Here is a 10,607-nt window from a genome sequence, read left to right as displayed (position 1 = left end):
CATTTGGGCAGAGTGAAGCAGTGGATAGAAGACCTCTCTCTCTTCTCTCCCTCTTTGGATGTAACTTTGCCTCTCAAATAAATAAATAAAATCTTAAATTTAAAAATTAATTTATTTCTTAAAAAATGGATGTCCACCTCCACATCGCCCACACCAAAAATGAACTTTAAGGTGTGGACCACAGACCTCACTGCCAAAGCTAAAAATATAGAGAGACAGTCCAGAGGAATCACTGGACGGCAGCTTCCCCAGGTAGTAGAGTCAGCAAAATTTCTTCCATTGACTCAAGTACTTGGGTTCCCACCACCCATGTGGGAGACGCACTCGGACCCGTGCACGTGTCGATCCCCTGCCCACAGGGCCTTCTTTGGAAACAGGGATCTTGCCAGATTTAGTCAAGTTGAGATGGGATCGCTGGGGTGGACCTTAATCCGGTAGGACTGGGTGTTCTTATCGAACAAAGGGAACTTGGACTTGGGCGGCCATGCGAGGCGAATGCCATTTAAAGATGGGGGCAGAGGCAGGAAGGAGGCGATCAGGGGCCGGGGGACACCTGGTGCTGGCAGTGGCTGCAGGGGACCAGCTGGAAGGAGGCTCCCGGGAGCAGGACGTGTAGCTCCAGAACTGTGCGACACCAGGTTCCTGTTGCCTTCGCTCACCAGCTTTGTGATAGTTTGTGACGTCAGCCATAGGAAAACAATACAGTCTGTGAAACGGACAACACTCAGTGCTTGCGTAGTTGTGTTTGAGAGAGAAGGAGGGGGTCGATAACCCTAGCCACATCAACATGGGGCCACCCTGGGGAGGCCATCTCTCCTCTGCCCCTCACCTGTGCCTGCCAAATCTCCCATCCCACACCACGCAGGCTGAGCCCGCGTCGCCCCCACCACACTGGAGGCTTCCAGATGAGGAAGACGTTGTGATGGGCGAAGGGGTTTGCAGGTGTCATGTGTGGGATGCTCTTCTGGGCAGTGTGCACCTTTTTTTTTTTTTTAAAGGCAAAGTTACAGAGGGGCAGAGGCAGAGAGAGAGAGGGAGGTAGAGAGAGGGAGAGAGGTCTTCCATCCACTGGCTCACTCCCCAGTTGGCTGCAACGGCCAGAGCTGCACTGATCCGAAGCCAGGTGCTTCTTCCAGGTCTCCCATATGGGTGCATGGGTCCAAGGACTTGGGCCATCCTCCACTGCCTTCCCAGGCCATTCCAGCAGGGAGCTGGATTGGAAGTGGAGCAGCCGGGACTCAAACTGGTGCCCATATGGGATGCCAGCACTGCAGGCGGCGGCTTTACCCGCTGCACCACAGCGCCACCCCCAGTGTGCACTACGACAGCAGTGCCAACAAGATTCTTGCTGGCAGGGGCCAGCATAGTGCAGCGGGTTAGGCTGTGACTTGTGTCGCCAGCATCCCACATCAGAGCACACAGTCCAGTCCCTGCTGCTCTGCTTCCGATCCAGCTCCCTGCTAACGCGCCTCGGAAGAGAGCGGAAGACGGTCCACACGCTGCCACCAAGCGGGAGACCCGGATGGTGCTCTGGGCTTCTGCCTTCAGCCTGGCCCAGCCCTGGCTGCTTTAACCATTTGGGGAGTGAACCAGAGGATAGAAGCACTCCCTCTCTCTGTTGCTCTGCTTTCAAATAAATCAATCCATCAATCACTCTTTGGGGGTGGGGAGCCCTGTCTGGCAGAACACAGCAGCTAATTTCCCCACGGGGATTGGCCAGCCGGGCCTGCACTTGTAAGTTCCTCGCAGTGTTCCTGTTGGCCCACGCGCCTGGGTTCTTCTGAATTCCTCGCCGGACCCGTGGTGACGTTGCACCAGCTCGCTCATCACCAGTGAGGTACAGAAGCTCAATGACCTGTGTTCAACTGACAGTCGTGTGACAGTCATGCCTTCACCTTCCTAAAGATGCTGTCTGTGCTCTGAGCCCATGGCCCCCATCACCCGGGCCTCGGCTGGGTGCAGGGGGTCAGGGAGGGTGGAGCCTGCCTGTCAGTGGCTGAGCTGTGCAAGATAGGGGACCGCCATCTCTCCTCGAATTTGGAAATCCTCCAAAGACGAGAAAGAAGCGCCCTCCCTGGGTGGGGGGGAGGCTTGAGGTGACGAGGGGAGCACATCCAGCCTCGGCACCCCCAGAAACCCAGGGGTCCTCTGAGCTGGGCAGCGCAGCCGGCAGACACAGGCACAGGTGGCCCAGTGCACGCCGCTGGCCGCCGGCTCGTGCACCCGCAGCGAAGCTCACCCCAGCCGATGTTGCTCATCCAAGGGAGACTTCGCTCAAGATGTCTGAGTGGGAGTTCAGCCCAGCGGTTAGGACGCCAGTTGAGAGGCCCACATCACGGTGCCTGGGCTCGCCGCCAAGCCCGTGCTCGTCTGCTCGTGCAGACGCTGGGGGGCAGCAGGGATGGTCCAAGCACCTGGGCTCCTGCTACCACGTGGGACCCCGGCATGGAATCCCTGGCTCCCAGCTTGGGGCTGTTGTAGGCATTTGCCGAGTGAACCAATGGACGAGCTCCAGCTCTCTCGTCTCTCCCTCATCAAGAAACATCCAATCTCTTGTTGAGTGCTGCAATGGGGGAGAGAGGCCAGAATCAGCCCGAACTCAACTCTCCGGAAACAAAGGGCACTGGGCTTCGTCGGAGGCCGAGCGAGAGGGAGCTGGTGGGTTTTTTGTGCTTGCTCACTGGCTCAACCCCAAGGAGCAGGGACATCTCCGGGACAGGTGTAGCTTAACAGCCAGGAGCGAGACACCTCCCAGAGTGGGGCTCTCACCTTCCTTGGGAATCTGCGAGGTGGAGGAGAGCTCCTTTGATGTCCCCATTTCAAAGAAAGGGCTCCCAGGTCGTGAGAAAGAGACTTGGAAAGAGATTTCCACCTGTCTCACGGCACCAGAGGAAGGCTCCACGGGGGCAAGGTTCCAAAACGGAGGTGTGTGTGGGGGGGGGAGGGACGCTCTCTGGATTCCCAGAGTCAGGTCCCGGGAAGGTCAAGGCCTGGAGACCGGAAGAAGCCGGTCTGATGTCTGCTTCAGCTGCGGGACACGCAAAGGCAGCCACGCTCCGTAAAGCCGGTCTGTCTGGGTTCAGGGCCAGGCCCCACCGTTTACGACCTGGGTGACCTGGCCAAGCTCCTCGGTCTCTCTGGGCCGGACTTTCTCATCTTGTAAAATGCGGGTGATTCCCACGTACCTCACAGGCTGGCTGTGAGTGCCTGCTGCGGGCTCGCTCCGTCGCCACACGGAGCCTCGGGTCCCCGTCATCCCGTTGGAGGATTCGGACGGATGCCAACACGCCGGGCTCGGGCAGGGCTCCGTCACCGACAGCCCCTGACTGTGTGTCCCGTCCCAGTGGCACACGATGTGCGTTACAAACCAGAGCTCACGCTACTACCACTCCCTATTGTGCAGCTGTCATTATTATTACTATGGCTTTGTTGCTATGATTATCTCATACCATTCCTCACGGTAAACAGTAATACTAGCAATAGAACTATTATTATCTCACTGCTCCCCGCATCTCCTGAGCTTCCAAGCACCTCAGCCTCCCCTCTGGGGCCTGGAGAGGGAGGAGACGGGTGTGGGGCTCAGGTCCCAGTCCCCGGCACTGAAGCAAACACTGACAGCCGCACCCTCAGGGCCTTTGCACAAGGGCGATGCAGTGGGTGCGCCCCTGAGTGATTCTCAACCAACCGGATGGGTAGCAGGGGTGGGGTCTGGGGATCAAGCCCACGGTGCTCCCCAGCATTGCCAGCCGCCCTTCACCCCTTCCTGCTGCCTGTGGCTTTGCCAGGGCTCCCCCTCAGCAGCAGCCCCGCCCGCCAGCTGGCTGAGGCCCTGGGAGATGAGAGTTCACAGCCCTGCCACACCCCCTCCTCGCTGTCCCCCCTCTCCTGCCCAGGGAGGCTGTGGCTCCAAAGGTCCTGGCTCCTCCACCCCAGCTCTGCTTGGAGGCTCAGTGATGTGAGAAATGGAGATAGAAACGACTCAGCGAACGCGCCATACGAATTAACTCATCTTTATGGAGGCCTTCCTGTGCCAGGGACTGGCCACACAGAGGCCCCTGCCCTGCCCTCCAGGGGCTCACAGCCTAGAAAGGAGGCAGAGGACGGGAGAGGGAGGGCGGCAGCTCTCCGAGGAGCGCCCCCCACCCACCGCCCAGCATCCCAGGCCGGCTCTGGGGAGCCAGCGGGCAGCTCTTGTCTCTCCCACCCGCCTCCTGCGCCGCGAGACCACGCAGGAGAGACACGGACGAGGGGGCCCAGCGCTGCACCCCGGCAGGCAGGGCACACACCACAGCGACTCTTACTTCCCGAAGCCACAACCCAGTGCAGCAGAGCTGGGGCCTGAGAATGGGGGCTGGGCCAGCCCAGTCCGGTGACGGGAAGAAGGGTGCCTGGGGCCCGGGACGTGGAGCAAGTCTCCGTGCTCCCAGCTCACAACAGGGCGCCAGCAGCCACAGCCCACACCAGCAGCGCCAGCCCGGCGGCGGCAGCAGCCACGCCTCTGTTGGAGGGGTACTGGGTCCCGCCTTTGGCAGGGTACTGCCCCATATTACGGCGGTCCTGGTGGCCAGCGACCCCTCCGGCCAACCGGGGCTCCTCTGCACGGGGCGCCTCGACTTCCACTTCCAGCGGAGTGGTGTGGCTGGTGGGCGCCGGGGTGGGCTTGGCCGTAGAGGGGCGGGCGGTGGCGGCTGCGGTGGAGGGGGCGGAGCTGGAGGCGGCCCGAGTGGCCGGGGCCGCGGTGCTGGGCGGGGTCAGCAGGACGAGCGGCGGGATCCGAGGGGAGAAGTAAGTCTTGTTGCGGAGGTCGGAGTTGCAGCGGGAGCCCTGGCAGCAGGAGCCGCTGAGGGTGAAGCCCGGGCCTGTGACCCCGTCCCGGGTGCAGAACTCGTCCTGGACACAGCCCCGGACGGGCAGGGACACGCTCACGTTAGCTGCAGGAGGGAGACGCGCAGAGGTCAGCGGCCGGAGCGGCGGCCCACGGAGGCGGACAGGGGCTCGCCGCCGCCGCCCCAGAGCCTCGGCTCAGGTCCCGTCCTCGGCCGCTCCCGCCTGGCCCCGGCCCCCCGAAAAGTCGGTCTCCCAGAAGACGCGAAGACCCTCCTCCCCGTGTCTCCGTAACCAGCCTCCCTCACGCCCGGGCTTAGATACACTTCCCATCGCACACGCTCCCATCCGGTACCCGGCAGCGCTCTCTGGGAACCTGGTTCCCCTAAAAAGCTCTGGGACTGCATTTCCCATGATGCTCCACGACAAGACCAGCAGTACGCCTACAACTCCCATAATGCACTGTAAGGGGGCGGAGCCCGCCTCTGGATCTACACGCGGCGGTCCCGGGTTCCCGGGCTCGCTTACCTGCTGTCAACGTGACGTTGCCATCAAAACAGCCCTTGTAGACGCGATCGCTGGCATTGTAGCAGCTCACGACGGGTGGCGCCGCGCCCTGGCACGCCTCGCGGCTCAGCCCCACGCAGCTGTAGCACTCCACGCCGTTGGGCTCGTACGCGCTCTCGTTGCCTGCGGGGGCCGCGGAAGGCAGGGGGTCGCGAGGGCGCGGGACCCTCAGCCCCGTCCCCCGGCCCGCCTCCTGCCCGCGACCGCCCCACCGACCTGCGGGGTCGAGCGCTCGCGAGGTGAGGTTGAGCTTGACATTGCAGCGGTCCTGAGCGCACTGCTGCAGCTGGATGAACGCCAGCAGCCCGTGCAGGTCCAGCCCGCGGTCGTTTTTCCCGGGGAGCCCCGATCCGCAGCCCCGCACCGCCACCGAGAACTGCCCGTGGACTGCGGAGAGGAGGCGAGGTCGGAGGGGCGGGGCCTCGGGGAGACCCACGCCCACAGAGCCACCACGCGGGGCGCGGGGTCTCGCCAACTCGGGGAAGGATTTCCTCGCCCGTGGAGGAGAGGCTGGGGAGGGCGTGGCTTCCGCAGGGGGCGGGGCCTCGGGCGGAGGGGTCCCCAGAGAAGACCCCCATGGCGGGGTCCCTCTACTGAGCGCCTAGGATGAGGGGGTCGGGGTTGAGGAGGGAGGACGCCCGCCGGGCGGTCCGGGACCGAGAGGAAAGGATGCGCCCTGGTCCCCGGTGCGGCTCCTCCCGCGGCGCCCTGCCCAGTTCGCGACCCCCGGCGCCCACCCCCTCGAAGCCCTGACTCGCAAGGCCAAGCCTGAAGGGAGGAGCGAGGCCTCGTCCCGGGGTGGGGTGGGCTCGGGGAGGACCCCGAGGGCGGCGCGGGGGAACCCGTCCCGGCCGCGGGTGCTCACTCACTGGTCTCCACCGCGCCCACGGCCTCGGTGCACACGTCGACGCCAGGCGCGCACGTCACCGTCTTCATCCTGTGCGGAGCGCAGCCGTCGTCCGCCCGCTGCACGCAGCTGTAGCACTCCAGGGCCTGCGCTCCTGCGGGTGCGGGGCCGGGGGACGCAGCGAGCCGAGCTGAAGCCCCCTCCCCCCGGGAGCAGAAACGGAGCTCTCCGCGCCCTGCGTCTCCAGATGCCGCGACCCCCTCGCCCCGGCCTCCTCCGGGTGGCCCTAGGGGAAACCTTCCCGCGCGGGTCTCGGGGCCCGGGGTGCGCGGACCCTTTCCCTTCACGCGCGCGGGCTTCCTCCCCGGCTGCCAGGAGTAGGGGATCCCCGGCCCGGACACCCTTACCCCAGGAGGGAGGGCATCCACTGTTCCCATTGAAGGGGACCCTTCGCCTGCTCAGGTCGGCAGATCCACCACCCCCAGCACCACCACCACGTTCCTCTCTGCCCGTGGTTGGAGATCCTTTGCCGGCACAAGGGCTTGGGGGAGCCCTTGCCCGGGCGCTCCCACCCTCCGCCTCGCCCCCTGCCTGCCGGCCGCGGACCCACCTTGCAGACACAGCAGCGGCAGGAGCAGCAGCCAGCCGGCCCTGCGCACCCCTGCCGGGCCACCTGCTTTCCTGGCCGGGTCCATGGCTCTGTCCTGCTCCCTCGGCTTCCCCCGTGGGTGTGCCGCCTCCCAGCGGGGGCCCTCTTACCTGGGCCAGGATGAGTAACCTACCCCGCGGGCAACCCTCGCCTTGCCCAACCGGGCGACTCAGCGCCCGCCGTGGGGCGGGCCACCGGGGCGGGCCCACCCCTAGGTGTGCCACCCATAGGGAGAGTGGCCCCTGGCTCAGTACACTTGCCAAGGAGGGAAAGGAAATTCCAGGTGCCTGGTCCCAGGAGAAAGTCCGCGGGAGTCGGGGGCTGGGGGGCTCGGGATTTAATCAAATACCCATCCAGTTATTCAGAGCAAGACCAGGGCCTCGGCGAGGAGGCGCAGGGGGCAACACACAGGGTGGAGACTGTCGCTGGCTCTGATCCTCCAGATGTGGTGCAGACACAGGACTTAGCCAGGTTGGGGGTGGAGGGGAGCCCAGTCCTAACAGAGGGAGCAGCCTGGCAAGAGAAGAGAGAGGTGTCGTAGCCTGGGCCCTTCTGAGAGGACACCTGTGTGTCTGGGTCCGGCGGGGAAGGGGGGAGCTGAGCCAGGGCTGTCCGGCAAGGGCCAGTTCAGGGGCTGACCCCAACAAAGGCAGGGAACCTCAGAGCGGACGTGATCGGATTTGCCTTTTATACTGGTCAGTCTGGGAGACACTGCCCACGCTCATCGAGAGAGTGGGACGGTAGCGGTTCACTCATCCGTGCAATACCATGCAGCGGTGGGAAAGGTCCCGGGCTGCAGCGACCGGAACGAGCCTCAGGACCTGCGTGGAGCTAAGGATGCCGCCGGCAAGACCAAGTGTGCGGTGTCAGCCACCAACAGGAAGCTCCAGGACAGCCTGCGTCCACCCGTGGGGCCAGAAGGCAGAGCGGGGAAGGACCCTGCCCCCACCAGGTGTGCACACAGGTGTGCACACGTGTAAGGAATCCCTGAGGGGCCGGTGCTGTGGCGCAGTGGGCTAAGCCTCTGCTCGAGATGCTGGAATCCCATGTGGGCACTGGTCCCGGTTGCTCCACTTCCGGTCCAGCTCTGCTATGGCCTGGGAAAGCAGTGGAAGGTGGCCCAAGTGTGTGGGCCCCTGCACCTACGTGGGAGGCCTGGAAGAAGCTCCTGGCTCCTGACTTCAAATCCACTCAGCTCCGGCTGTTGTGGCCATCTGGGGAGTGAACCAGTGGATGGAAGACCTCTCTCTCTCTCTCTCTCTTTCTCTGTAACTCTGCCTTTCAGATAAATAAGTAAATCTAAAAAAAAAAAAAAAGTCACGGAACTGTATATTTATGCTGTACATTGGGCAAATGCACATTATTTTAAGTAAAATAACTTTTTTAAAATAAAGATCTATTTGGCAGGCAGAGTTACATGGAGAGAAGGAAAGATAGAGATCTTCCACCTGCTAGTTCACTCCCCAAATAGCTGAAACGGCTGGGGCTGGGGCTGGGGCTGGGGCTGGGCCAGACCAAAGCCTGGATCCACCAGGGTCTCCCATGTGGGTGCAGGGCCCCAAGCCCTTGGTCATCTGCTACTTTCCCAGGCACATTAGCAAGGGAGCTGGATCGGAGGTGCAGTGCCCGGGACTATATGGGATGCTGGTAACATAGGCAGCGGCTTGACCAGCTGTACCACAGCACCAGACCCCTGGCCACGGAGTTCTGTCTATAGCACACCAACATCAGCCGAGGCCATGTGGTGACCGTGAAGGTCCAAGACAGAATTGGAGGCACGTGGTAACCAAGGCCAAACACCGAATCAGGCGAGAGCGTTGTGCAAGGCAACCGTGACTAAGCAGCCACGCAGCCTGGATCACAGTGCTAACCTGGCTTGGTTTCTCCTGCTCACGAGTGGGATGTAGGACAGGGCCCGACCCTGGCATCACCCCTGCCTGTGGCAGGGTCCCCCAAATCTTGAGTCTTCTCATGCCCTTCTCCGGAGACACCTCGGGGGTCCCCGCAGTGGGCGGTCTCCCCTGTGGCAAGGAGCGACGCGCCCCTCGTGAGCCCACAGGCGCGTTCCTGGCGGGACGGCAGGATGGACGGTGGGATGGCAGGGGCTGCAGAGGCTGAACCGATCGAGGGTCCTGGGAGGACGGAGCCAGTGGCCGGGAGGGGCAGGGAGCTGTCCTCGGCTGGATTTCACACAGTTCCTGCCAGGAAACCACGCCGTGACAGCAACAACAACGACATCCCAAGTAATAATAACGCAGGGGTGGAGTGTGCGCCGTGTCCCAGGAAGGAACGGGTAGGCACGGTCTGACTGGCTCCTCTCTGGTGAGATACGAGTGGCCGTTGCCGGTCTGGAGGTCAGGCAGACTTGGGTCTGAGTCCCGACGGTGACCTTGGGCAAGCGGCCGTGACAGTGGTTCTCTAGAACAACCATCAGAGCTCAATTATTCAGCTCCTCCCACGCGCTGGGCGCTGCTCCACAGCCCTCACACACCGCAGCCCCCAGAGGGATCAACCTCGCATGGCCGATCTCTAAATGGGGACATGGAGGCAGAGAGAGGCTTCACGACCCGGCGAGGCTCCCGCAGCCAGGCAGTGGGGGCTGGGGGGTGGACAGTACTGGAGGCAGCCACCCTGGCTTGAGAACCCATGTGGAGCTACCCGAGGTCGTGGACTCGCAGCTGTGACGCTGTGCCAGTTACTCGGCCTCTGTGTGCCTCAGTTTCCCCATCTGTGAAATGGGATGTTAGGGGCACTCACCCCTTAGGGATGAAATGTCACACGTGTGTGAAGCGCTTAGAACCGGGCCTAGCTCTAGATCCCTCAAGAGCAGGGGCTGTTGTAACCACTGCTGCTCACGGCCCCCACTTCCTGAGCTCCGCCTGTGCGCCGGACAGGGCGCCGGGCCCTTTTACAAAACCTTTTCCCAGGTGAAGGGGTTGGGGAGGAGCACCCATTTCTTCAAGGAGGCAACTGAGGCCCAGGGAGAGGAAAAACTTTTGAGTTCTCGCAGCAAGAAAGGCCGCAGAGGCCGGTGCCGTGGCTCACGAGGCTAATCCTCCACCTGTGGCGCCGGCACCCCGGGTTCTAGTCCCGGTTGGGGCACCGGTTCTGTCCTGGTTGCTCCTCTTCCAGGCCAGCTCTCTGCTGTGGCCCGGGAGTGCAGTGGAGGATGGCTCAGGTCCTTGGGCCCTGCACCCGCATGGGAGACCAGGAGGAAGCACCTGGCTCCTGGCTTCGGATCAGCGCCGCGCACTGGCTGTAGCGGCCATTTTGGGGGTGAACCAACAGAAGGAAGACCTTTCTCTCTGTCTCTCTAACTCTGCCTGTCAAAAAAATAAAATAAAAAAAGAAAGGTCGCAGAGTCGGAAGGCAGGCCCCTCTCATCTGGCGGGGCAGGAAAAGTAGCGGCGGGGTGCACATGGCCACCTGCTCCCCAGGCCCGTGGGGCGTCCAGCTAGGCCGTGACACGCGCCTTGGTCACTCGTGAGGCCTCCCTGGTGTGGTGACGCAGCGCTCTGAGGGAAAGTGAATGACTTCTGGTGAGATCATCCAGCACTGGCCCCTGCCGCCAGCTCCACTCCTGGGTGGCTGGGTGGGCCACACGCAAGGGTCCTCGCCCTTTTACAAAGGAGGAAGGGGTGTCTTTCACGGCAGGCGACCTCCAAGTGTGGAGTTGGACAGACTTGAGACAGCCGCTCTGCCCGGCCACCCTCTCGCTGT

The 10,607-nt window shown here is 62.9% G+C and overlaps 1 protein-coding gene across 1 annotated transcript; it reads right to left on the bottom strand.

Annotated features, from left to right (window-relative positions):
• Nucleotides 1-4,041: 4,041 nt before the first annotated feature.
• On the bottom strand, nt 4,042-6,933 carry LYPD3 (LY6/PLAUR domain containing 3). The gene is made up of 5 exons (XM_062175955.1): nt 6,849-6,933; nt 6,261-6,392; nt 5,608-5,778; nt 5,353-5,514; nt 4,042-4,931 (listed from the first exon to the last, which is right to left on the bottom strand). The coding sequence occupies exons 1-5, from the start codon at nt 6,931-6,933 to the stop codon at nt 4,429-4,431; spliced, it is 1,053 nt and encodes a 350-aa protein (XP_062031939.1). The 3' UTR covers nt 4,042-4,428.
• Nucleotides 6,934-10,607: the final 3,674 nt, after the last annotated feature.

The sequence above is a fragment of the Lepus europaeus genome, chromosome 19, assembly GCF_033115175.1.
Source record: "Lepus europaeus isolate LE1 chromosome 19, mLepTim1.pri, whole genome shotgun sequence".
Classification (NCBI taxonomy): domain Eukaryota; kingdom Metazoa; phylum Chordata; class Mammalia; order Lagomorpha; family Leporidae; genus Lepus; species Lepus europaeus.
Note: the sequence above shows the minus strand (reverse complement) of the source record. Positions and strands in the feature narration are given on the sequence as shown.

Coding starts and splice junctions, on each gene's coding strand:
- LYPD3 (XM_062175955.1), bottom strand. CDS start 6,933: ATGGACCCGGCCAGGAAAGCAGGTGGCCCGGCAGGGGTGCGCAGGGCC. Junction 5,779..6,260: donor CGTGGGCGCGGTGGAGACCA/GTGAGTGAGCAC, acceptor TCCTCTCCGCAG/TCCACGGGCAGTTCTCGGTG. Junction 5,515..5,607: donor GCGAGCGCTCGACCCCGCAG/GTCGGTGGGGCG, acceptor CGGCCCCCGCAG/GCAACGAGAGCGCGTACGAG.